This window comes from Antechinus flavipes, chromosome 3 (assembly GCF_016432865.1).
Source record: "Antechinus flavipes isolate AdamAnt ecotype Samford, QLD, Australia chromosome 3, AdamAnt_v2, whole genome shotgun sequence".
In the NCBI taxonomy this organism is placed as follows: Eukaryota; Metazoa; Chordata; class Mammalia; order Dasyuromorphia; family Dasyuridae; genus Antechinus; species Antechinus flavipes.
Genome location: NC_067400.1, coordinates 244,604,542 through 244,632,076, shown reverse-complemented (window position 1 = coordinate 244,632,076; position 27,535 = coordinate 244,604,542). Strand labels below are relative to the sequence as shown.

At 34.8% G+C, this 27,535-nt stretch overlaps 2 protein-coding genes across 4 annotated transcripts in view; both read right to left on the bottom strand.

The window, feature by feature from the left end:
- Positions 1-27,535, bottom strand: part of CBS (cystathionine beta-synthase) — a 254,157-nt gene that overhangs the window by 49,166 nt on the left and 177,456 nt on the right. The gene's annotated exons all lie outside the window — the stretch shown is intronic.
- On the bottom strand, positions 253-20,750 carry U2AF1 (U2 small nuclear RNA auxiliary factor 1). 3 transcript variants are annotated; one of them, XM_051984803.1, is made up of 9 exons: positions 20,637-20,750; positions 15,729-15,816; positions 11,951-12,017; positions 8,133-8,182; positions 7,674-7,772; positions 7,137-7,270; positions 6,894-6,986; positions 2,363-2,551; positions 253-605 (listed from the first exon to the last, which is right to left on the bottom strand). In XM_051984803.1, exons 1-8 carry the CDS (start codon positions 20,678-20,680, stop codon positions 2,380-2,382), a joined length of 747 nt encoding a protein of 248 aa, XP_051840763.1. In that variant the 5' UTR covers positions 20,681-20,750; the 3' UTR covers positions 253-605; positions 2,363-2,379. The 3 variants fall into 3 exon arrangements, with proteins under 3 accessions (XP_051840763.1, XP_051840762.1, XP_051840761.1); XM_051984802.1 differs by lacking the exon at positions 11,951-12,017 and adding an exon at positions 12,793-12,859 and having other exon boundaries at positions 253-2,551; XM_051984801.1 differs by having other exon boundaries at positions 253-2,551.

Genomic DNA, 27,535 nt, shown 5'->3' with positions numbered 1-27,535 from the left:
CAAAAGAAAAAATTCCACAGCAGAAAAACATTAAAACCTTACAAGAGGCCTTTTAAGAAAAAAAGTCCCAAGTAATCAAGATTAAAAAAAAAATATTCCAAAGAAAGGAAAAATGTCAAATCAAGAATGAAGCCGAAGAAAATATTTCAAAGTTGTCCTACTTAAATTGATTTTATCAAAAGAATGCCATTTAGAACTTTCCTTAACAAAAAAGGCTTTAAAGCAAAATGCTTAAGTTGTGCAATGTGCAAATTCCTTATTTAAAAAAACCTTTATTTTCAACAACTTTTCTCCATTTGGTTTTACAATCTTTTAAACATACATCATATAATATTCATGGACAAGCAACATTTTACAGAAATAATTGGATTTTAACCTAAAGCAAAAAAGGAAGTCACTTGGGATAAATTCCAATCAAAAAGAAAAATTTCATGGACCCAAGTAAAGTTATTACTTTACTTCCAGTAGGCTGATTCCATGAGTTTATTTAAATGTTTATTAGCTGTTATTCACCAGTTGAGATCATAGCATACTCAAACAGAAGTAGCAACACAGTGTGATGTCATCTTTGGAACAAAACTTTCCTCTTCTTCCTTATTCCAGTCCTGTATTAGGGGCACAGAGGGGGAGGTATGAAGTGAGTAGGTTTCCTCAGTTTTGCTATGTAAACTGAATCTTCATTAATTTCAGTTGAAATTGCTTAGAGAAGCTTTAAGACTTTAATTATAAACTAGGTTCACAGGAAAAAAAAATCAAGAAATACAAAGTAAAACTTTCCCTACCTTTCTTGTCTAAATGGCGATTACAAGTTTTCACTGAAATCTATGATGCACCAAATAACTGACTTCATGTTTACTTTGGAGGGAAGATACAATGATCAAAACTAAGTTAACTGGTTTACTAACTAAAAATTAATTTTCTTAAGTTCCCCCCTCCCCATATAATTGGTATGGTGATTCTTGGAGCAAAAAGACCCAATATCAAATTTCTACACATCATATCTGAGTTATCATCAATGGAATTAATTTCATTAGTTAAAAGAATTATTTTTTTATCAAGTGTATTTCATAAACATTACTTTCATGAAAAATATAGGCTGAGAATGTTATTTTGAAAGATTTATTGAATTTCTGGCTTTTGAAAAGCAGGATGCTCTCTCCAACACAGCAATGTGCATTTTTTGAAAATTAAATTGAACAGGGGGAACTGCATATACAGTGAAAAGCTGATTTTTAAATACATATACAATAAAGGTTCCCCTACATCATATTGAACAATCATAATAAAATAGACTTGGAAAACACTTGTTGAAACTCTTAATGTTTTTCTTGTCTATCACTTAAGACATGTATTGAGTTGGTCTTTGATGCTTTCTTTAAAAACTTTTTTATTCTTAACTTTAATCTTAGTTCCACTATGCACAGAAAGAATGGGGGAAAAAATTCTTTCAGCTGCCAGCATTTAAATAGTATATTAATCAATGGAAGTTAGCAATTATAGAAATTTAAATGTAAAACCACCACCATCATACCACTTGTACAAAGTAGGGAAATTAAATATGAATAAATTGGATTTTTAGGTAATTTTTGATGGAGAAGCCCTTAAGGATATTATTCTAATTTAAAAGATTTAACTTCCCTAGTGCAATGCCAATTGGGGCAGAATGGCCTAATGGAACTGTTATGAGATACTATCAACATTGGAATGATCTTAATACTGATCTTCTAGGCACTACTCTAATTTGAGGGCATTATGCATGAAATACCATTTTAAAAACCTATAATTATATACAGACACCACTATCAATTTCCATCAAAGATACACTAAGACAATTATTTTATACTAAAAAATTGGCTTTACTGTAAATATGCTAGTTTACAGTGCAGAGATTTCTGGTCACAAATCAAGTTTCTAGCTAAAGTATTTCTACAGAGTAAATAAAAAGGATGTCTCCAGGTCTGTTTAAATTAACCTGACACTGGCATAGCAGGAAAGAAAATATTATAAAAGTTATTTTTATGCATCAAGCTGGTTTAGTTAGTTACTTGCTCAGTTTATGGTTTCTTCAAATAAGTTTTCTATAAAAGTTCACAAATCCGGTTTTATCCATCCCCAAACATTTAAAGGGCAGGGAATCTGTATTACCTTCACCTCAAGCACTGCCAGGTCATGCATTTGACGAGGTAAAGAAATGAAAATTAATAAGATTTCCCACAAGAAACAGTTACGCCAAGAATACTGTATCACTACAAATTTTATTCAGAAGCCCATCTTTTTTTTTGTTTTGTTGTTTTTTAGAAAAAAAATTCTCATTATGAACTCTGTTTGGTCAATCAACTACAAGACTTTCTAGCAGACATACAGTAAAAATGGCATGGCTCAGAATCGACCAGATCTTTCACGATCTCTTGACCGCCTCCTATCACGTTCCCTTCCTCCACCACCACCACCACCGCCACCACCGCCACCACCACCGCCGCCGCCGCCACCACCGCGGCCACGATCTCTCGATCGAGAACGACGTTCACGAGATCTTGATCGGGACCTATGCCTGTGAACAGGGGGGAACAAAAAGGTAAAATGAACTAATTCACTAAATTAAAATTATGATTTAAAAGACAATATACCAAATTATTGTATGATGATCTCAAATCTTCCTGTGTTTTTCTGAATAGGTTAATTTAAAGACCTGAGAATAAAATAAAATGAAAGAATATAATTGCCAGGAAAGTACTGTGTGAATTAGTTTATCAAGATTTTGAGCTGGCATATTATAAAAATAAATTTTTATTTTTTTCACTGTTTTCCAAATTGAATGATACTGATGAACAATGCAATTGCTGTGAATAATCAGCCTAACTTATTTAATACCGATCAACTAACTTCAAACTAGCAGTAAAAATTAACAGCTTTGTACACCTTATATCCAAGTTCCTTTTACCCACAAAAAAAAGGGAAAAAATCCTAAATAGCTAGGCAAAAAATAGGTTTAGACCCACATCTTACAGCATAATACTAAATAAATGATCTAATTATGAGGAATAGTATATTACAAAAATAATACAATAAGGTTATAACTTGCATAATTATGTAAAAGTTCACAATCAGATAAGGAACAGAAAGATAATATAGATAATCCTAATTATACAAAATCCATTTTTTTACAGATTTAGAATCAATGAAAAAAAAAAACCATAAGAGAACAAAACATGGTGAACTCTTTGATAAAATATTTCTGATAAAAATCTACAGATATGACTTTTTAGAAGGGAAAAAACCCCACAAAATTAAGGAACAACTGGCAAAGCAAAAAAAAAAGGACTAGACAAGGTTTGGATATAAATGTATGTGCTCGACCAAACCTAAACCCAAGAAAACACTAGTGGGGAAGGTTAAATTAACTTTGTTAAAAAAAAAAAAAAAAAAAAAAGTAGGGAAAACTAGAAAGCAGTTTGACAAAAACCAGATTTAGTTAGATCAGCATCTTTATGACGCAATAATTTTCAAAAAGATAGGTGACCTAAATATAAAGGTATACTAGTATGTGTTTAAGATTGTCAGAAACAAAACAGACACCAATTATGTAAAGTTAAAAGTTTGCACTTTTAATACTAGCAATGAGCGCAAATTGGAAGAAAAAAGTATTTTTAAGGGACAGATAAGTGGCACAGTGATAGAGCACCACCCTTGAAATCAGGAGGACCTGGGTTCAAATCTGGCCTAAAACATTTCCTAGCTGTGTGACCCTAGGCCAAGTCACTTAACCCCAAGTGCCTCAACCAAAAAAAAAAAAAAAAAAAAAAAGTAAAGTATTTCCATCATCTGCTAGAAATTTGGTTTACTGTGAGCTGACACAGAATATCATGCCCCAATAAACAAATAGTTAAAAACAGGATGCGCCCCCCCCAAAAAAAAAACCCATCAAAAACTTAAAATAATGGGAGAAATGCATACAATACTCCTCAAGCTATCAAAGATGACGAAATATAAGAAAAATTAGATTGACAAAGATGATAAAAGAGAAAATGACATGTTAGAGGGAAAATATAGACATGATGTTAAAGCCAAATCAAAAGAACTTGCCAACAGATGGGATATGGGGTGAGCAGGGGGAAATTGTGTGTGTGTGTGTGTGTGTGTGTGTGTGTGTGTGTGTGTGTGTTGAGGTTGATCTCTGGGTGGTAAATCCAGAAAACTGGAAAAATGATGGTATCCTCGGCAGTAATATAAAGATTGGAAGAGAAAAGGGTTTGAAAGGAAAATGATCAAGTTCTACTTCAGATATCGTTTTAAGTTTAATCTATCTACAGGACTTCTACTATGAAATGTCTAAGGCAGTTGAAGATATAGTACTGTAGGTGAGGAGAAAGGTTTGGACTATCCAAGTACATCTGAAAATCATCTGTACAGAGATGTTAACTGAATCCAAAGGAGTTGATCAGATTTCCAAAAAGGGAGACCAAGACAGAACTTTGGGAGACACAGTTAATAGATACAGTTAAGGAGCATGAGGAATAATCATACAGATTAGGAAAACCAGGAACAAATAGTGATAAACTGCAGAGCAAGTCAAGGATAAGATTTGAGAAAAAGCCATTAGATTTGGACGATTAAGAAGTTATTACTGAGTAGTGAAAGCAGTTTGTTTTTTTCCCTCCTATATTAATTTACTTATAAATTTACTATATGGGCCAATTCTTCCAGGGCTGAGACTGTTCACCTGAACTTATCAAAAGCAGGTAGGTGTTACATATGTACTCTTTATTGTCTTTTCCAGCAGAAATTTTCTCTTTGGCAGAGAAAATAGAATCAAAAGTGGACACCACTTTCACGTAATTTTACTGTTCTATGACACTCAAGTGAATTCTAATTCTCCCTCCTGACTAACAACCTTTTTTCCTTTAAATCTCTCTCCTGATATAGCTAAAAGATCTCTTTTGTTTATAAGTAAATATTCACTTATTTCTGACACTATTTTTTCAAAACAATGTAAAACATGCCATTAATCTGCGGTTGTTTCCATCACCTGTGTTTTCTTTCTATCTTGACCTGGTTGATGATCCATCTGTTCAGACAATTCTCCCCCACTGGCTTCTAATAATAACTGTTTTTATCTCTTCAAATATATATTCTTCACAAATTCCATCCCTCTTAAGAGCATTTTATTAACCCACAGTGAAACATACATTTTTAAAAAAACTTCTCTTCCCCAGTCAAATTATGCCAGTTTTTGTTTGCTTCTCTGTCATGAATTTTAATATACAAAATCATCTTTCCCTTAAGATTTCTATTCTTTTGATGTCAGTAGCCACCTTTTGTCCTTATAGGTGAGAAACAGACATAGTTAAATAGTGATTCTTTTCAATTCACCTACCTGCTACATAAAGATAAATGCTGCATTTCTAACACATCAATCTAGTAACTGAAATAACTGAAGTAACTCAAATAACTGAAGCCCACTAACACTACTTTTTCATGCCTGTCTGCATGTTATGCTTGTGATGTTTCCAAATGCCTTATTTCTTCTGTCCAAATGTTCTATAAATTTTCCCCATGAAATCATCACATTTCTCTACTTTGTGACACTATTCCTTCATTCTTTTCCTTATTCTAGTTTCTAGATGATTTTTCTCCTTGCCAAGGCCAGCCCTTAATTGTACCCCGAATTTCATCTTTGTCTCCAGTATTCTGTGCCTCCCCAATCCCATTTCTTTTATTTACTTTTTAATTTCTTCTTACTTATGGGCTCATCCTTTGTTGCTTAAAATATTCCCACATCTCTTCACTATACTTAAAAAAAAAAAAAAAGCCCTCATGTGGCTCAACAATCTCTATAAGCTATTTAATAATCTGTTTTTCTCTCTCTCTTCCCAGAAGAACTTCTTTATTTTTATCAAGGGCAAAACAATCCTTCCAATCAACATGCAGGTTCTCACCTTTATTATCTCTTGTCTAGAATATTAAATAACCTTTTTCCTATTTTAGTTTTCAAAACATTTATTTTCTCTTCCCCTTACTTTTTGTCATTTTGTTTCACAACCATTCCTCTGGAATCAGTCAGTTATATAAACAAGATTTTATACAAAAGCTTTTTGATTGGTCTCTATCTCCTCAATTCATCCTTCATAAAAGCTATCATCTTTTTCCTAGTATCTTCCATTTACCTCCTCTTTACATATTCTCCAGTTGAAACTGGTCTTACTCTGACATTTCATGGACATATTCTCATTTCCTGTTTCCATGACTTCATACAAGCCTATGAATGGAATGCATTTTTTTTCATTCTAATCTCAAGTTTTCTTTCATTTGGGTGCTACCTCACCCATAAGGCTTTTCCCAATTCCCACCAATTTGCTAGGACCTCCACATAAAATTATTTTATGTTGATTTTATTCTCTTTCTATTGCTTTTTGACCAATGTATCTTCCTAATATATAATGCATACCCCTCTCCTCTCTTTTATATCTTTTTGAATAAAACAATACCCATTCATACTCATCTTCCAATAGTGGAGGTGTTCATTCTATCAAATTACAGTGACTTAAACACAGTCAATGCTTTTCTATTTATATGCATTTTCTTAAATTGGGGCCATTTCTCAAAGAAAAAAGGAGGACTGAATGTCAGTTAAAGGGCTTGGAGCAACAGAATACAAAAGACAAGATGGCTACAGCATAATGTTATTAATTTATACTCAGATCAAGTTCTCTAATCTATTCCTCAAGTTTCATTAAAAAAAAAAAAGTTACTACTGAAAGTTTATTTTCTCCTTTTTTGAGGAAAAAAGTACAGACAGCCAAATTTCAGATACTTATTTAGAAAAAATATTTGGCAATCATGCATATTTTTCCTTAATTAGGTTTAGTCTTTATGGCACTGAATAAAAGACTTACTTCTTACGACGACGCCCATATAACTCTCGTCGTAGTTCCCTAGAGATAGGTTTCAGATGCATAAAGTTACAGAAGCCTCCTCGAGTACATTCTCTGTGGAATATAATTAAATAAAAATTGTCATGTAGTTGCTTCATTTTCATCACATATTATGATGTTCAACATGCTTATTAAGTTGTTGCTTTGAAAGCTATCTGGCAAATGAGAATTTTGTTCCAAAGGGAACCAACTCATTATCATTACCCCATTTCATATTGGCGACAGCAAGCTTCTCTGAAATCAGTCACAGGTGAAAGCTCTGCATGAATTGGCTGTCCATTAAACCAGCGATTGTTTAAGTCAATGACAGCCTTTTCTGCATCTTCTTCACGGCGAAACTAAGAAATAAATAAAACAAAAATGTTTTCATCTATCACTGTGGTTATAGAATTAGATGGCTAAAAAGATTAACTAGAATAGGTAATCTACTTCTAGTTACATTACTTATGGATACCCAGTCCTAATATCACTTTTCAAGTTATAGAATTTTATCATGTATTAACACTCATTTGATTAAAAATTAAACAACAACAACAACAACAACAACTTTCTAGACAACAAATATTTTGATAATTAACACCAAATGGTCACAAGTATCAAGGATGGCACCAAAAAAACCAAAGTCAATAATTACTTACAATATCAAAATAGCTCTGAGAAAATAATTCCAGCTTTGAATTAACTAACAAGTTGTATGTACTCATTTGCTATTACTCAAATTACATTTATAATTTTACTCACCTTTACATAGACATTTCCTACAAGATGATCCCCAAGGTTATCACAAACATTCATCTCCTCAACTTCACCATATTTTTCTTCCATTTCTGTAAAAACCTCCTAGGTAAAGAAAAAGCTAAGGTTAGGGCACCTTCACATACCAACCATGTTAGAATATAAAAAAGAACAAGTTATTCTTAATAAATGAGACAAAATGATTACCAAGTGAAAATGTAAGATTTTCTTAGACAATTATGTTAGTATCCCTTTCCCACCTTGCCCAACACAAAGATACTTCTTTTAATTTGACTGTAAAATAGATAAGGTAAAAAAATTAGAAAAAAATACTTTAAAATCTGATAATCGTAAGAGTCATCATTATCCAATCACTCAAATGTTTTATACTTTAAAAAAAGAACAGCATCAGATATGTAAGATAATGGTTGTAACTCCAAATAGCGAAATTTATATACAACTCACCTCAAAGAATTCATCATAGTGCTCTTGCATTTCGACATCACTCACTGCACCTAAAAATGAGAGAAATCTTTTTGGTTAGTATATTGCAATCAAAAACCTCTTGAATTTAAATTCAAACAGCTAACAACAGTAAAATATCTAGAGAAAGAACATAAGGTGATGCAGTTGTTGAAGATAGAGCATAATAAAACTAATAGTTTTGAAACAGGTGAGATTTTTAAATCTCCCATGACATTCTTAATAATTTACTAAAAGTTAAATCAAGTTTTAATCAGCATCAAAATGCCACAATTTCAGAATTGTTAAGGAAATGTTTAGTATCAAATTAGAAAAATTTATGTAAGATTTCCTTTTTTCTCCTAATGAGTTGTAGAATAGAAGCCAAGTTAATTTTATAGAATATTTCTTTACTAGAATTATGACAAAGACTGACGGGAAAGTTGATTTCCCTAGTTAAAGAAACTTAATACCTTTAAATTTACAGCATAGAAAGAATGCCATAAAGTTCTTTGTGATGTGATTAAAACTGAAGTACAACCATGACAAAAATAATTTGTAATAGATTTATCATTTACATTTATGACATTTGTATGCCACCAAATAAATGGAAATTACAATGCTTTGTTATAGAAAGCATTCTTAGTATATATCCAAAATAAATTTCATTAAGTATGTTTTCCTATGTAACATATATACATGGAATGAAGTTATGTCTATCTTTTAGGTAGATTCATACTACCTAAGCAAACTGAAATTCTCTAATTCCATTCCCCCTTAGCAAATTTTAACAATTCAAAGACTGACAAAAAGGATCTACTCAAGAGAAAGTAAGACATTAAGAGTTTGCTAAATTATGGTGGCTAGATGGGAGAGTATAGAAGACCAGCATTAATACTAGGCCAACCTGCAATCTATGTTGTCTATGAGCCCAGACCCCGATAGTTTGGAAACATGACAGGGGCAAGAATGGGCAAGTTTGTTTCATGGGTTACTTCTGACTTATTCTATGATGGTCATAATTTTTTAGCTTTGCTCCAAATAAAAATGCCAGAGACACACTATTCTTCCAGTTAGCTATTTTGCAAATGTTCCCGATAAAATGAGAGAATTTCAAAGTAAAAACAAAACAATTTCTGAGAACCATTGTGATTTATTAATTTAGCTTCTCTTTTAATCTTTGGGATGGATTAGATTCCAGTTTTTAAAAACAGTAATGTTTATGAACTGTTTTCAAAAACCAGAATTTACTAATTCAAAATCAAATCCTCCAATTCCTAATAGTTGACTGTTGTTTATAAAAACGTTTACAAATGAAGTCATGATAAGTATTATTTCTCCACTAAAGATGTTTTAAAAATTACTTAAAAATCTTTACTGTCCTTAATTTAACTTTCTTATGGTAGGGTGGTGGTTGTTGACCACCACCAGCTGACACCAGCTATTTCATTTTATTCAATGCATCAAGAGATTTCTCTCAGTAGAAACCTTTACATCCAAAAGCAACTTGGCAATAATTTGAATTCTCTAACACAGGAAGAACTTTGGTTCAAATATACACCCCCCAACTTGGATTTATTACATACACTGAGAATGCACAACAATTCTTTTGGTAGTTTTATAGCATCTTCCACCAGAGTGAAAAAGAATGAAAGTATAAGCTAAGTTATTATTTAGTAGCTCTCATAAAAAGTCAAAATAAAGTAGGGAGAAGTTTAAACTACTGGCTATAGATTGAGGATCATCACTGACTTTAATTTTATCCATGTCTTTGTGCTCTAAAGTTGTATGCAATTTTTGAAAGTGTAAAATAGAAAATATCTGATAATGGGCTAAACACTATGGGGAAAAATACATTTATCCTGATCTCATAAACACTGTTTATCTGTCAGGATTTAATTATCAAACCATATAAAAATAAACATGAAATACTTTAACCATTCACAGAAATAAGATTAAATAAAACTACTATTCAACCATTTATACCCTTTAATGGAAAACATAGATTTTAACAACAAAGCATAAGACAATGATTAATTTTTCCTCTTACAATCATTCAGACCGAATTTTATATGTTTCACTGAGACAACTATTCTCTGCATAAAAGGGGTATGTAAATAACTTTAAATTTCAATTAACTGAACTTAGGCATTAGGGAAATATCAATGAAAAGGTCCTGTAATTGAAGTTCATCAGTTTAAACTGACTTTATATTTTAGATGCAAACCAAACAAACTCCATGTACTTATGTGGAGAGGGCACCAGCTTTTTTGTATCCATATAATCAATTATTATTATGCAATGTGCATAAAGCAGTGGCATACCATGAATATCTATTATTTTAAAAGTCCACAATCAACATTACATATCTAAATTTATTTTATATTTCCAATGAAATATGAATATACACAACCCTGATTAATGAGCAAAAAGCAGTTATCACAATTATTCAATAACCTACTTTTCTTGAAAGGAAAAGAAGCAAAATATTTAGTATAGCTATATTATATATTTTCCCCTGAAACTGTCCTTTTTAAAAAAGTTAAAACAAGACAAAAAAATCCTCAGAAAACAAATTATTTTAAACCAAAGGTTACCAGATAAACTCTGTAGTCATTTGAGAAGTCCTGTACCACTGTATCCATAATCACAATTACAATAATACATAATGCCTCAACTGGCAGGATTAGACATGAACAGAAGACCAAACTATAAGCTGCTGGTACAGGTTTGTTTTTAAGTGAAGTTATATCTATGACTCCTAGGGGCAATTTCTCAGTATTTAGGTTGTGGATTATTCATTGGCCATCTTTGATTTAAAAGGCCAGTTTAAATTCCAATTTTTCCAACAATAATTAAATTCCAAAGGGTTTAAAAAAAAGAAACCACCAGCACACAACAAAATAAATATTCCATTATGTAAGATGATGAAATATAAAAACTATTCTGAAGTTACTTGTGTCGCCATTACTGGCTTGTACCCTGTTCTGAAACAACTATCACTTAACAGAATATTCATATGACATATTTGCCATTTGAAAAATAAAAATATTTACTAAGTGGAAAATTAAAGTTCTTTTCCATATAAGTGCCTATCTGTCTTCAAACTATAGTAAACCAAATTCTAAATTCCACAAAGAAGACAAACTTTAAATTTACATTCGATATCATATAATGATGATCTTCAAACTTTTTCCACCAAGGACCTACAGGCATTTTGCAAACACAAATCTGCTCCCCAACACCTCCTCTTTCTCCATTTTTCCCTCCCCAAACTCTCTAGCTAGTGACTATATCCTGCAATAATGAAAACTTAGGGTTTCTGTGACCCTAAACAAAATACTTAGAGCAAGGTTTGTTAGAATTAAAATGTGACTTCTGAAATAGCTCAACTTTTTATTTTTAATGAGGGACAAAATTTTTAATGCAATTAGGGGAAAACACACACGCACATACAAATAACCAAATTTCATCAATAAATCTTCTTAAAAGAAGCATTTTAAAGTAAAATGTCAAATATCCTTGCTCTTATGAGAAAAGAGCACATGCTTACTTTGGCATATTTTCCCCTAGGATGACGGTCAAGTAAAGGAGGAAACAGTGGGAGCAGACCAAAACTACTTTAAAAAAATATAGTTTCAGCCCCTTTGGGAAGAATTGGGTGGGTGGGGGGGAAGGGAAGGATTAAATAGGACAAGTCTCTTGACACATTTAATAAAATGTGGTCCTTTATTAAACTAAAATGGTAGATCAGATTAAGTTGACACTGAGCTCTGACAATCAAGCCCAGGGAACCAGTGAAGGAACTTGTATGAACTTACAGCGCAAACCGTCAGCAGACTGGGAAGAGTTTTGAGGGTTACGGTAAATGTTCAAGAGGGCAATGGTCTGAAATACAAAACGCAACAACTTTATATTATGGAAAATAAATTTTTAACACTTAACCGGTTTCCTTTGATGATCACTTTTGCCGAGTCTCAGTGCTGAAAAAGAGCAAGTTATTTTCTCCAGAGAGGGGAAGGTTTTCCTAAACCACCCTAACACTGTATAAGAGATCTCATAATGTTATTATTGTGTTTGTTTTATCAAACTGTTCTTTCTTCACAAATTGAAGGAAATTACAAAAGTAGAGAACTTTCTATTCAAAACTTCATTTAACAAAATAAGTAAAACTTAGAAGAGCCAGGACAAAAATTGCATTATGTAAACACAATAATAATTACATGACATGAAATCTCTTATTTCCTTAACTTTTCTTTCTTTTTTAATGAAACAAGACCCAAATATGGGCAACTTACCGTACCAAATCCTAAATATTTTTATGATTTCATACCTATAGAAAGAACTTGATAAATGTCAGGGGTCCAATCAGTATGTAATGATTGGATGATTAAAAAAAAAAAAAAGTTTCATGTGTGGACCTTATCATTTAACAAATGTCAAATCAAAAGAAAGGTCCAATCAGTGAGCCTTCAAAAGTCACATGATTTGTCTCATGAACAAATACAGTTATCAAGTTCTTGCTGTGCGCAAGGAGTTCCATCACCTTGTCCTGTTTGCAACAGCTTTATGTCAGCAGCTCAGAAGCCAACATTATTGTCTCAATTAGGAGTGGGCTCTTTAACACCTTCTTTAAAAAAATTTCTCCAACTGTGGGACTTACAGTGTGAGCCGTCAGCCGTCTGTGCACTGTTTTGGGGGTTACGATAGATGTTTTGAATCAAGATGGTCTGCGGGGAAAAAAAAATAAAAAGGGGAATTCTACTGGCTGCTGTGCATATATTAGACAATTGCAAAGAGACAACTTGTTTGCAAATGGCTAAACAATTTTTTTGCAAGTCAGACATTTCGTGTGTGTCTTCTGAAGAGTACACCAAAACCATCATATTATGAAAACAGAGTTTTTGCAGTGACTTACTTTAAGTCAGCTAGCAACCAAGAAGAAACTATAATTAGTTTAATGAATAGCCCCAAGTTAAAATGGCAAAGTATAATACTCTTAAGTCTAACATTTTTGTACTTCAAACTAACAAACACTAAAAATGTCCTGAAATTTCTCAACATGATCACATCCCCCATGCAGTTTTAACCAGTACATAACTTGAGTATGCAGTAGATTCAATTTCTTCCACTGTTAGCAAAAGTTGGCACACAAAGGAAGTTTCTCAAATGTCAACTAGATACCTTATACAATCTTATATAAATATTTCTTGGTGAAGTCTCTGTTTACATAATACAATAATTTTAAATGTTTGTATGTTTTCCGCTCCTTCTTTTAAGGAAAATATCCTTTTAGCCCTTCTGCTTTACACTTGATCAGGCAGACTTGAAACCTTACATTTGTACCGTTCTTCTTAAAATCAAGTTGTCTGAAAAAACAAACCATGTTTAAGTTAGTAAGCTAATATAGTACATGAAATTTCAATGTCCATTATCACTGTAAGCAGCTCAAAAATGTACTGTATATGATAAAAATCACAAACCTAATGTTAAGTGGGGAAAGTTTAAAAAACTCATCTTCAAATTTGATAACATTGCTATGACGTGTACATAGGAGACTTATATCTAGTATTGGCTAAATTCCCACCTATACTTAAGAGTGAATTTCTAATAATGGCATAAATTTTCTTGAGTCAAAGCCCCAACTCAAATGAAACACATATTTTAGTGTTGTGAGTCTGCAGACAAAACCCCCCAACACTAAGCAGAAAGCACAAAACTAAAATTAAAACTAACTCTTGTGAATGACTATCAACCCTCTTCTCTGCCACTGTATATCCAAATTTTTTTCTATTTCATTTCCACTTAGATATCACAGATTTACTATGGGCATTCTAGAACATATTCCTTTCAAGACTTTGGAATTAGGATGGAACATTCTACATTTATTTGGGGAATATTTTTATTGCTTTATATTTATGGAATTCCTGAGCTGAGGATGATAACAAAATAAAAATCCTGAGCCCATGTATAAAATGTCATGGGTTTGTATCTGGCAATAGATATTACTTTTTACACTTAAAGAAAATAATAGTCCCAGTGATGATAAACAGTATCTAAGATTAACTTTAGAAAACACAAAAACAAAGTTAAAATTACACGTGTGATATACATACACACCAAAGTTTATGGAAAAAATTTTAAAACATGTATTTATTTAGCTAAAGAGCAATGTTTTTCCTCTTCCCGTACCCTTCTCAATTTTTAGTTCATTTACAAACTCAGCAAAGACAAAAAAAAATCTAAATAGATAGGTGAATTCTTTTATCCCACGCCTTATTGGAGTACTGAAAGATTTACTTAACCACTGTTAAGTGTATTTCAAGTGTACTTCCTTCAACTATCAGAATGAAAACCAAAATACATATGCAACTATTCTAGAAAGCTAATATTTTTTTTTCTGTTGTGAGAAACACTTTAGTTTTGAAGTATATGGTATATATCTATAACTTATTAGTGTTTCCTTGAGAATAAAGAAGCTAATAACTCAGTAGTGCCTTGCAGTTTTGTGATAATAAGAGCCTACAGAATATTGCTTCACTTTTTCACTCTATAATCATGAGACAGAAATGATCTATGCCTACATTTCTCTCAATTCTTTTTGAACATGCTCCAAAACATATGAATATAACTGTTTGCAGTAGTATCTAGACAATTTTTCTTAAGGGAGTGGCAAAGATTATTTTATTTTTCTTAAATTTTTGTATTAGCCTAAAGAAAATACAGCAGAATTTTAATCATGGAGAACACAGTACTCAGAAAATACTAATAGGTCAAGCTCTGAAGACAAGAAAGTTACCTCAACATCAATGCATAAATAATCTTATAGTTTGTATCCTAATTTTAAGGACTTTAAAGTCTCCATTTCAAAAATTGTAAATGTCACCATTTCTTTCCCACCCTTTAGCTTCCCATCAAAGAGATGGAATAAGAAGCTCATTTAGAGTAGACAATGAATGAATACATTCAAAATATAAATCTCTTCTGTAAATGGGATATATAAAACTCTAGCAAGTTTTTTTTTTTTTTAAAGGTTCCTGTTTCTAACCACTCAACCAAATAACCCCATGTAAATTTTAATTGGCATAATCTTTCCCTCTCTTCTCATCCCACAGCAGTAAATCAGCTGTCAGGGATAACTGGTGGTAAATATGAATTATGGCTAATAAACTATGATGAGGGAAAAGTTTAAAAAACAAAACCAAACCAACCCTACAAATCAAATCAGTTTTTGCAAGACCCACATTAGCCATAAGAATAATAAAATTTTGAGATCCTTCATATGTATACAAGGAATATATTAACAAGGTTTACCATACAAAGAATCTAGAAACATTAACTGATTTACCCTGAAACTTAATATCCTAATTAGCCCTGATCAGCTATCACTACTTTACAAAATTTTTAAGTGGATCTCCTGCAAAAAGGATCAGTACACCAAGCAAAAATTACACCGCCCCCCCAATAAATAAAATATATGCATATATACATAAACAAAAGAGAAAATAATGAATTATTTAATATTAGCATTATTAGCAGCCTTGAAAATTTAGACTTAGGACTAAACTTCAGACAAAAAAATTAAGAAAAGACACAAACCTGGCTAAAGGTTGGCTTATTATGCAACCTTGAACATCTGTCTCCATGACGACAGGCTCCAATTTTGAAGTAAAATGAACAGTTGACTCTGTAAGTGAAACCAAGACATGATTATATTGCTAGGAAAAAAATAAAATATACATAATTAGCATAATTATAACTACCAGACCCATTAGAGTATCACATATAATTAGACCAATACAACAGTTCAATCTTTGTTACCCAATACCTAATTTCCTAAGAAAATACCTTTTCTTGAGAATCTCAAGATTAAGGTAGCTTAATCCAACCTATAACTAATAGAAATGTCTTTTATGATATTCCCTAAAGTTAGTCATTTTGCTGATGCTTTAAGCCATCCAGTGATGAGGATCTTTTGAAGACAGTCTGTTCTATCCCTTTTAGTAGGGGATTTAGTATGGGATTTCCCTCCATATTGAAGCTCCTTATGTTTTTCTACAAATCATTCTTCCTAGTACTACTTTCTAGGGTCAAGAAGGACACATCTAACCTTCTTCCTTATGATAGACCTTTGGTTAAAAACAATGATAACATCTTCTCCCAAACTCCTTACCCTCAAAGTTAAATATTCCAAGTTCCTTTAGTATCTTATGTGGCATGTTTAGAATAGTCTCAGCATCTCAAATAGCCTCTTTCAGTTTGTCACCATTCTTCCTGATATATGCTGGTTACAAGTGACTATAAGCCTCTAGATATGTGCAACAGGGGCAAAGTACAGCAGTTCTGCCAATATTCTGGTTACTCTGCCTCTTTCCCAAAAAAATGGTAATATACAAATCGTCCTTTTGGCAGAAACCTCATTAAGCCCAAAGATATGAATTCTATTTGTGCCTCTCCCATTCCCTCCATTTTCATTTTCCAATGTTAATTCATTCTCCATATTGGATTATTTTTTCCTATTAATCTGCCATACTCCTCTGTTAAGCAGCTGTGATTTCCTTGGTAAAAAAATTCCTTCCACTCACAAATGTTTTATCTCCACCACAATTTAGTAGATTTCTGAGACACTCCTTTATCCCTAATCTCATGGTTACAAAGGTTAGCATCAGATGTAGGATTTGACCAAATCTTTTTGATTCAAGTCCAGCATTCTATCCATTATGCCATACTTCCTCTAACTTAAGTAAAACTACCTCAAAACATTTGGATTTCCTCTTGCCCAGCTCTGTGATCTTACCTCTGAACACCTGGACTTTCAGGGAAGTTCATTTTAGTTTTCAGTATCTCTATGTGAAAATTTAAAGATCAAGACGTTCACTTAATACCTTTTCCTTTATTGGAGAGATACGGGATAATACAGATAGAATATGGTTTATGCTGGTTCTGCTTATATTTGTTACAAGAAAAGCCTCTATAAAATCTCTCCTGTTTTTATGTAGCTGAAATGTCTGAATGCACAATAAATATTTGTTGCAATGATAGGTTTAAATTTAATGGGAAAAAAAGTTATTGTGCAATGATTCCTTACAAATATTGTATCTTGTCTTTTTTTTTTTTTTTTTAAATAAATCTAACCTTTGATTTCATTGGTATAAGAAAGAGGAAACTTCTACCAATATGGCTAGATAACTCAGGCTTAAGAGTAACCAAAGAGGAGCAGTAACGAGTTTAAAACAAAAAACTGCCAGTCATATTTGTCTACTATAGATTTTCTTAAAAAATAAAACAAAACAAAAACACCATCTAAAAAAATCCCACAAAATACTGGTGATCTGTCCATCAGGAGTAATGCCACCCAAAATTTTTTTCCCCAATGAATCAAAGAGAAAATACAAAAGTCTCAAAAAAAATCTTAATGAAATGGGGGAATCAAGCCTTCTTGATTGACACCTTCAATTTTCCTTCCTTATATTCAACTCTTCCCCCTTTCTAAAATTTCCTATCACTTTCTTGTTTAAATTGTAATTTGTTTATGAGTGACCAAGTAAAGAAAAAAACTTTAATTTAGAAACATATGTAGAAAGCTGTGATGCCAAGTCAGAACATACAATTTACAGTTATTGTTTTGCAAACTTGGAAAGATTCACTATGCCCTATAAGTTGCAGTTTGACAATTCAGTTACAAAATATTTAAAGAAAGACTAAATTCTAATTACAGATAAAGTTACAAGTAAGAGATTGAAGGTATTCCTTTGTTAAGGAACACAAGAATGAATTGGTTTTTTAAAGGTTTGGAGGCCAGGAGACTTGTTACTCTAAATATACTGACTAAACCATATTCTTATTTTATGCTATCCAGAGAAAGGGAAAAACCCCTCTCTGATCAACATTACAGAGTGAAATGAATTTGGTTACTTTTCTAAATTAAAAAAAAATTATTTCTAAAAGTACGTAGAAAATATCGTTCAACAAAAATAATATAAAACCTAGAATAAAAAGATACTAGAAATGCCGATAAACTCAGATTCCAGAAGTTCAAATTTATAATACAAATAGTGATTTGTGTAGTGTTATGCCTATTTTAAAGTCAAAAGCTCCTTAATTCTCTCTGCAGAGGGTAAGAAAACACTCAAAAAATGCCTGAATTTTACAATGCTGTTGAAAGGTTAATTTTGGTTAAACACAGACAAGGAGTCAAAAGATAATTGGGATTAACGTTCTTCCAAAAAATGTGTGCAAGCCCTTACAAAAAGGGCAGTTAAGTGTCCTGGTTGGTCACGGCAGGAAAGACTTAAGGAGAAATACTATCTTCTAACTTTTCAATGCATAAACTACAAGGAAGAAACTACAGAACAATGGCCAAAGGATAAGGACATGCATCCACAGGATTATGTCAAGAATTTTGCCACAAGGATACAATCAATCAACAACCATTTATTAAATAACCTACTATTGCTTAGTATAGGCGATACAAAGAAAGAATCCCTACTCTCAAAGGGTTACAAAATTCTCTACTCCCAAAGACTATATGAAGTAAATAAAATTTTAGACACTTTTAAATTTGTTCCAATCACAGAGTAAGTGAATTTTTACATTCTATGGAGATTTGAGAGTTAATACTAGAATGAATAGATTAATCAACAACAAATTTATAAGTACTGTCTTAAATATCCCCCTTTTACATGGTTTTGAGCAAGTAGTTGTTGATGTTAAAATGTTAACTTTTACAAGCTTCTAATGTCAAATTTTGGAAAAATTAGTTTGGAATGCAAAGAATAAAGGTTCTGGTGTCACAGGATCTGGGTTGGAATCCCAACTCTACCACTTGCTTCCTGTGTGACTTTGGGCAAGTCACTTAATTTCTATAGACCTTAATTTCCTCTTCTGTAAAATGAAAGGAATAAGACAAGCTTTCAGGTGTTAAATCCCCCCAGTCAGTAAAAAAAATTCTAGAGTAAAAAGTCCATCCAGAATGTTTAACAAAATAAAAATACAAGATGTTAATTTGTGTTTTTCTAAGGCAATATGCTGCCTTCAAAGATACTTTCCAAGTTGGATATCAATGAACTAGAGGAACAAGGTTTTTTTTAATTTGAAAAGAAAATAAACCTCACAGGCAATACCTCCAATTGATAAGTTTCTAATCAGTTTCAACTGATCTGTATTCGAGTTGTACGTATTAATTTCGTGGGTTATAGTCTGTAACGAATCAACCATAAACACTGTTTTGGCTAATTGTGTTAATATTTTGGAAACCTAAATCTAACAAAATTTACTAAAAAATTAGGTGCACTAACTTTTCTTCAATTCAAAAACCATTTATTAAACACCTAGATTCTCCTGGTCTCCCCAACTTTTGCATTTCCTCATCTTTGAACAGATTATTTCCCTCTAGTAAAATATAACCTACTGGAGGGCAGAGGCTGTTTAATTTTCCTCTCGGTTTCTATAATGCCTGGCACATAAAAAACTTAGTTTAACTGCTTTAAGAAAACTGAAAAGTCTCTTTTCAAAGCTGACACTAGAACAGTCAAGAAAAGTGCTCCTAATTCCAAGGGGCAGATGTGCGATAATTCCGGGCTGGGGAAGGGTGAAGTGGGGGATGGGGAGGGAGGAGACAGAGAAGTCTGTGCAAAGAGATAAATGTGGAGGACACAGCAACAAGAGAGGCAGAGAGTAGTGTTTAATAAACCTGGAAAGAGCTTTGTGTAAATTATTTAGGAAAAACTGCACACCCTTTAAAAGCAAACTTCCATTTCGTCCCAGTCTTAAACAGTTCCTCTCTCAAATCGGAGTAGATATAAAAGCATAGGAACCACAGATGTCGAGACGCATGGTGGCCGGGGGATGAAGGGCTACATAAAGGCCAGCCAGCCCCGCACGGGCCCGAGGAGCCCAAGCCACTACAAGCAGCCCTTGGGGAGCACACGCTTCCCTTCCCCTCCCCCCATTCTCCTTCGACCCCGCTCTCCGGTCCGGCCACTTCAGCCCGAGACTCCACTCCGGGGCGCCACGGTCGTCCGTGTCCTTAAGCTCGCCATGTGGGAGAGAGAAACTGAAGTTATTCTCTCCCCATCTCATCTCCGAGCACTCCAAGCTCCGCCAACGCCTCCCACATCCCTCCGCCCGCTCCTAGAGCTCCATTCATCCACTTAGAGTAAAGCTAAACGAGAAGGAGGCGCGTGGCTCCCAGGGAAAAGTGCTTGAGCACGCCGCGAGCTCGGGTGGGGCGGGCAAGAAGCAGCGAAGAGCTCGCGGATGCGAGGTCCTCCTCTTTATGAATGAACTAGCTCCACGAGGCCGAGCGCCCGCTCCTTCCCGCCGCCGCCGCCGGCTCCCCTCCCCCCCACGCCAGGGTCCGGGCCTACAGCGGCCGTGGCCGCTTCCCCGTTGATCCCAACGGGGCTCTGACAATGCCGGCTGCCCTTTCCGTTCCTCCGCAACACTGCTTATCTCAAAACCTTACTACGCCCTCCCGAGAACAAGAACTGGATGACTCGAACTCACTTGTCTTTTTCTGTGCCGAAAATGGAGGCCAAATACTCCGCCATTTCCCACCCGCCGCTGCCGCCGCCGCCGCCGCCACAGCCGGACGCTGGCAGACACGTCACCCGAACGCGACGGCGTCAGTCACGGCCCATCCTTTCCACAAGAAGATCAGGATCGGCCGCCCAATCACGCTTGCGCTAGGGGCGGCGACGCGGCCGGGCGGGGCCAGCGGGGCTTCTTCTCGACGGCGCCCTTCCCGCCATCTCCTCTTCCTTTGCTGTCTTTCGCGTACTTAGTACCTAGTTCGGCCCATTCTTGCTGGTTTCAGAAGTGCAAACTTCCCTTGCTTTCTTTCCTTTTGTTTGTTTGGTTTTTTAAAACTTATTTTGTTATCTTCCTTGACATCTATCAGCTTCAGAAAGTTTATAAAAATTTTACGTGTTTAAATTCCCTCCCCCTTTGCCTCCCTCACTTTAAAGTTTTCCACATGATTAGGACACCCCTTACTAAGCATGCTTCGCCAGAAATTTAGTGATAATCAAGAGAGGTGTTTCGAAAATATGACTTGATTAATTGAATCAGCATTTTAAATTTCCCCTTTATAGACAAAAGTTATATAGTAAGATCATGCGCATTATTTTAAATCCATACTCTCCAGCTTTCACAACCCTAAGTTTTCACCTTTTTGGAGTGGGGTGGTTGTATCCCCAAAGAAACCCATGGGGATGCATACTTGGCCGCAGAACTACCATGAAGCAGTAGAGAAATCCTAGAATAGGATTTATAAGCCTGGATGCTCCGTGTTAATGTCACTTAAATTCCAGAGGTTATTATTCACCGTAACAGCTAATAAGTATTTCTTTTCTTTAATTAACCCATCGATGCCTTTTCCCTCCCTTCCCCCACCCTGACAAACCTCGAATTTTTTTTGGAAAACTTCTATGTAAAGTACAATCAAAAAAACAGAGATGCCAGACCGATGTCCCTTCCTCTAACAACAAAGGACTAAGGGTTTACACAGACCAGTTCAATTTGATGTAATAGAACTGTGTCCCCTAATCTTTGTAGAGGGTGGGCTACCTGGCCTGGGGAAATTCGTAAAAATGATCCCTACCCACCAGAATCTCCCTTGGGAAAGATACCTGGTTTTCCACGGGAATCTCCCACCTCCAATTAATCTGTGAATCACTTTTTTGGTCTGGGAAACAATCACAACCCTTATGGATTTGAAAATTAGCCCTTAATCTCTCCCTAGCCCCACACTATAGAAAACAAGATTTCTGTACCCAAACCTTTGCTAATTCCTATTTGGAACTGGCCCTCTGGGAAGTTGTTTTCTCTCTGTCTCTGTCTCTGTCTCTCTGTCTTTCTCTTTGTCTCTCTGTCTCTCTTTCCTCCCCCCCCCAAAAAAAAAAAAATTAACCTTTGCAGATCTTGTTCCTTGCTCAGTACCACAAAGCCAAAAACAATTTTAATCAAGGAAACCCAGAAAAAGACATGGTAAATCATGTTTCCAGCTTAGGGTGGTTTAGAAAGACCAAAAGAAAGGCCTGAGGATGAAGACTCATCCAAAACACTCCCTGAGAAAAGATTAAAAAAAAAAAAAACACATCATTTTGGAGTTTCTTTTAGGAGGTGACTGAATCATTTACCCTCTGGATCCAAGATATCTAGACAGTTTTCCTTTTATGATTTATTGAAATATGGTATCTAGGCTCATTTGGTTGTTCATTGCTTTCAGGTAGTCCAGAGATTATAAAATTTTCTGTCCATCTGTTTTTCAGGCTAGTTTTTCCTATGAGATATTTCATAATTTATTCTATTTTTCTATTTTAAAACTTTTTTTCTTTCTTTCATTTGACCAATTCTGATTTTCAAGGAATTATGTGGGGCCTGACTTTCTGGCCTTTTTGCTCTCCTGTTTACAACTTTCCTTTTCCTCCTGCCTGTTCATTTTCCTCCTGCTCTGAGCACTGCAAGTTCCTGACCCAGCTTCAGGTGGGTCACCTTGTTCGTGATTGGAAGTTTTAGAAGACTGCTGCTTCATTCATCCTCTATTGGCTTCAGAGTGACTGAATCAGTGGATCCCTTTGATCTGGGACTCTTGACCTGCTTATTCCACTGTGGGTTATATACTAGACTAAAGGATAGAACTGAGACACCACTCTGCTGCTGAGATGGGAGTCATACAGCTACTATTTGTTTCTAGAACTTGTTCCTTGCTTAGTACCACAGCTAGGGACAAAGCCGAAAACCACTCCTCTCAGCCCTGGGATCTGTGATCCAGAACTGGATACTCTGGTGAACTCATTCCTGTTCCCAGCACTTGTTCAGGTTTCCTTGAAATTTTTATTTGTCCTAGTGCTTCCTGTCTCATGTCCTGTCTCAGTCTTCTAATCCTTGACCATTAGTGTTTCCTGGTGCTATATGTTCCTGACTAGCATTTTCCTGGCTACACTTAGTTCTTTCATCCTCAGACCTTTCTTTTGGTCTCTGTAAACCACCCTAAGCTGGAAATATCATTTACTATGTCTTTTTCTTGGTTTCCTTGATCAAAATTCAATCTAGAGTGTTTTCTAGATTTCTGAACAACATTACTCCCACCTTTTTAATTGAAAACTTTGCTTTATATATTTTATTGAAGATCTCTTTTATCCCTTCCTCATCTGACATCAGCCAGATGCCTTCTGCCACTGTTTATATAACTTCACCATTGTCTCACATTAAGAAGTGAGCCATATCCTTACCAAGGCTTTAAAGGCCCATGCATCTGATGGGGTGAGAGTTGAGAGATCCCCTGACAGTAATGGGATCCCCTTGGCCAGTCGAAGGCTTTGTGAAAGAATTTGCAAACCCCACTGAATACAGGCTCAAGATTTGTGGCAAGAATGGGTTTATTTACTCTTAAGAAATCAGTATGTGAAGAAGTTAGCCTTCTTTGCAGAAAGTCCTAACAGTGAGTTCCTTGCTCACTGATGAAGATATTTTCTTCTTAGTGTAAACCCATTTTTGCAAAAGTCCTAACAGGATTTTGTCTGCTAAGACAAATGGGTTTACACTAAGAAGAAAATATCTTCATCAGTGAGCAAGGAACTCACTGTTAGGACTTTCTGCAAAGATTTACACTAAGAAAGACCCAGTGGGTTAAATCCAGAAGGGCATTAGCAAAGATTCGGGGTTCAGAGTTGTCTTTTTATTAAACCTGAGGTTTGAAGCTGAGGAGATTTAAGGGCTAATTTTTTGATGCAATAGAGGATGGTGATTATGCCCCAGACGAAGATCTCCAATTAAATGATATTACATATCTGGGAGTTTCCCTTATGGCTGGCTGGGCCTCCTCAGAGACCAGAGTTTGAGAGTCAGGAGCAATTTTCCTCCAAAGATTTCTTTCTGACCCTTCCCCCAAAGATTAAAGGGGGCACAGTTTACATCACATGCTTGTGCCCCTTCCATCTCATTTTCTCCAGCAGATTGCCTCCTCCCTCCTCCCTACCTTCTCATTTATGATCAATTTCTTCTTGACAACTGGATGCTTCACTATTAGCTACAACAATGCCCATGTCTCTTCCATCCTCAAAGAACCCTTACAAGATCCATCCATCTCTGGTAGCTAACAACTCCTCAGTTCCCTTTTGTGACTAATCTCCTTGAGAAGGGGTTATCTTCAGTTGATGCTTCTACTACCTACTTCCTTCTCATTCTTCTTAATTCTCTATATTCTGGCTTCTGACTTCATGATTTTACCAAAATCACTCTCTCCAAAGTTACCAATGATTTATTTGTAAGAAGGAATGGGGGACAGTCCTACATGTAGAAAGAGGCTCACTTATGGCAAATAGAGGTTGTTGTTGTATGACTCAAAAAGAGGTGGAATAGATATTTCTAGCCTCTTCTCCCCTTACCTATCCTTCTCCAAGAACTTTTATTCCTGCCTGAGGTTGGAAGTAGGAAGTTGGGGCAGGAGGCCTTTCTACTCTCCTCAGAAAGGGAGTACCTATTGGGCCTGGTATAACTATCAGGGCATACCTAGACGCACACACACACACACATGCCTATAAGTATGTATCTATATGTTCCCTTAAATACTATTAATTTAGGGGGTATGACCAGGTTCATTCTAACTTTTGATTGTTTTATTACTTTAGTGGAGAAGGAGAGCCCCAAGCTCTACATCTGTGGTTTGACCCCTTTCCCTTCAAACACCAATTCCACAATGAATAGAATAGTGAATAGTTAAAATTAAAAAAAAAAAAAAACCCAAAAAACCAAAAACATTTATCCAAAGCAGTAGTAAAACAAAAATCAAAGAAGGTATACATGGGAGAATACACACACACACACACACACACACACACACACACACACAGGACAGTACAGTATGAAGGAACTCTTTCCTTAGTAGCTAGGCAACAAACTCCTGTGGCATTTTTCACTGGTTGTTCCCTTTGGTTGGAATATTTTCCCTCCTTTTTTCTGCTTCCTGCTTTCCCTAGTTTCTTTCCAGCTAATATTCCACCAGCTACAAGTCTTTCCCAACTTCTCTTTAGGTTAGTACCTTTTATTTGTTGGATGTCTCCTATGTATACTATAGTTTGTTGGTATATGGTTGTTTTTATGTGCCCATTAGATTGCGAATCCTTTCTTTGTATCCTTAGCAGTTAGCACATGCTTGGCATTGTAATGTTTTGGGAAATTTTCATTTTAAGCTTCAGGAAATGACCAGGAGATTGTTTCTATTTTGACTTTGCCTTATGATAATTTAAAAAAGGAGGGGGGCAGTTTTCTTTTGTGATTTCTTGAAATAAGCAGTCTCGGGTATTTTTTTGGGGGGTGGTCAAAGCTTTCAAGTAGTCTAATAATTTTTTTTAATTTCCTTATTATCTGATTTGAGATCAGTTGTTTTTGTTATTATATACCTTGCATTTTTGTCTATTTTTTTTCAGTCTTTTGACTTTGTTTTGCTATTCCTTATCACATGGAGTCATTTGACCATTTTAAAGTTTGTTGCTTCGGCAAAATTTTATGCTTCTTCCAAGTTGTTAATTCTCTTTCTTTCTGTTTTTGCTGAGGCCATTGGAGTTAAGTGATTTTATCAGGGTCACACAACTAGGAAGTATTAAGTGTCTGAGGTCAGATTTGAACTCAGGTCCTCCTGACTTCAGGGCTGGTGCTTTATCTACTGTGCCACCTAGTTGCTCCTAAGTCTCTTTCTAAACCTTTCTTCCATAACTTTCATTCCTTTTTTTTTTTTTTTTTTCATTTTCTCAATAGTGTTCTCATTTGATTTTTCAAAAAAAATTTTTTTTTTGTGGAGGCAATTTGGGTTAAGTGATTTGCCCACGGTCACACACCCAAGAACTGTTAAGTGTCTTGAGGACAGATTTGGACTCAGGTCCTCCTGACTTCGGGCCTGGTACATTATCCACTACACCAACTAGTTGCCCCAAATAATTTTTTTTCAGCTTTTTAAAAATACATTGTTGTATCATCTTTTTCTAGAAATTTGACATGAATTTGTATACAAGCTATGTTTTTCTCTGAGGCTTTTTTAATAGAAGTTTTGGAGTAATTCTCTTCTGGATTTGCATCTTGAGTACTCCTTTAACCATAGTAGCTTTTCTCCTTCTTTTTGGGAAAGGGGAGGAGGAAAAATTATTTTTGTTTACTCATTCATCTAGCTTACATCCTGACTTTGGACTTTACAGTAGGTTCTGGACCCTTCTGGGGAAAATGAGCTAAACTTTGTCATCTTAGGTCTTTTGGGGAGATTAGTAAATGGTGCATTATTTCAGGATTTCAGAGATAGGACTGGCTGGGGTGCTGCATATTTGTGGTGCTTCCAAAATGGTATGATACAATGCTCATGCCTTCCTACTCTAAATCCTGCAAGTTTCTGACCTAAGCCACTCTTCCTAGTTGAAAGTTCCAGAAGACTCAGCCACTGACAGCCAGTTAGGATGGTTCAAGTTACAGAATTGTAGGTTCATATTTGATTTTGGATCACTTTCCTGTTTTTTTAGGCTTCAGATTGGATTGAAAGCTAGAACTGAGATCATATTCAACTCCTAGAGCTGGAGCCACAAAGATGTTGTTTTCTTCTGAAATGATTGCTTCTCAGTCAACATATAGTACAGACTTATCACCTTGCTTTATCCTGGGATGCTCTTTTTAAGTACAGGCCCCCCAAAATAGTTTATCATAAATCTGTAAAGTGAGTGATAGAAATATAAATTGGCACATGTTTCATAACTTTTACAAGACTAGGATTCCTTAGTGAATCTCTTGGTCTGGGACTTCTTGACTAGGTAAACAGCCTGAGTTTTCTTTTAATACCTGTTCAATGGAATGATTAGCATAAGGTGCTCCCTGTTCTTTGTCCTGGATTCCTGATCAGAACTCATTCTAGTTCCTTTTCTAGATCTTTGTGAAAGGATTATATTAAAGGACTTATGCTATCTACTTCCTTCTTCTTTTCTGCTACCTTGGCTGGGCTTACTGCACAATATCATCTTAAGAAAATGATATTTTGTTTCCTCTTTGCCTGTGTTTCTTCTCTTTGTTTCTTTTTTACTGTACTGCTGTAGCTATTGTTTCTAGTGCTTATCTTAAATAGTAGTATTAATAATGAGTACCCTTCTTTACCCTGTTCTTACTAAAAATGCTTCTAACTTTTCTTCGTTATATATATGAAGGTCTCAGTTTTAGATAAATAGTGTTTATTGTATTAAAGAAAAGTTTCTATGCTTTATAGAGTTATATAAACAGATGTTAGAATTTATTAAAAGCCTTTTCATAATGTATTGATATAATCATATGATTTTATTATTTGTGTTAATAACATAGTTTATTATGCTTATGATGTTTCTTATGTAACAGTGACTACTCTGGCCCTCAATGCCTGAAGACTAGATATGGCA

Coding starts and splice junctions, on each gene's coding strand:
- U2AF1 (XM_051984802.1), bottom strand. CDS start 20,680: ATGGCGGAGTATTTGGCCTCCATTTTCGGCACAGAAAAAGACAA. Junction 15,817..20,636: donor TTCGGCACAGAAAAAGACAA/GTGAGTTCGAGT, acceptor TTTCACTTACAG/AGTCAACTGTTCATTTTACT. Junction 7,271..7,673: donor TAGGAAATGTCTATGTAAAG/GTGAGTAAAATT, acceptor TTTATTTCTTAG/TTTCGCCGTGAAGAAGATGC.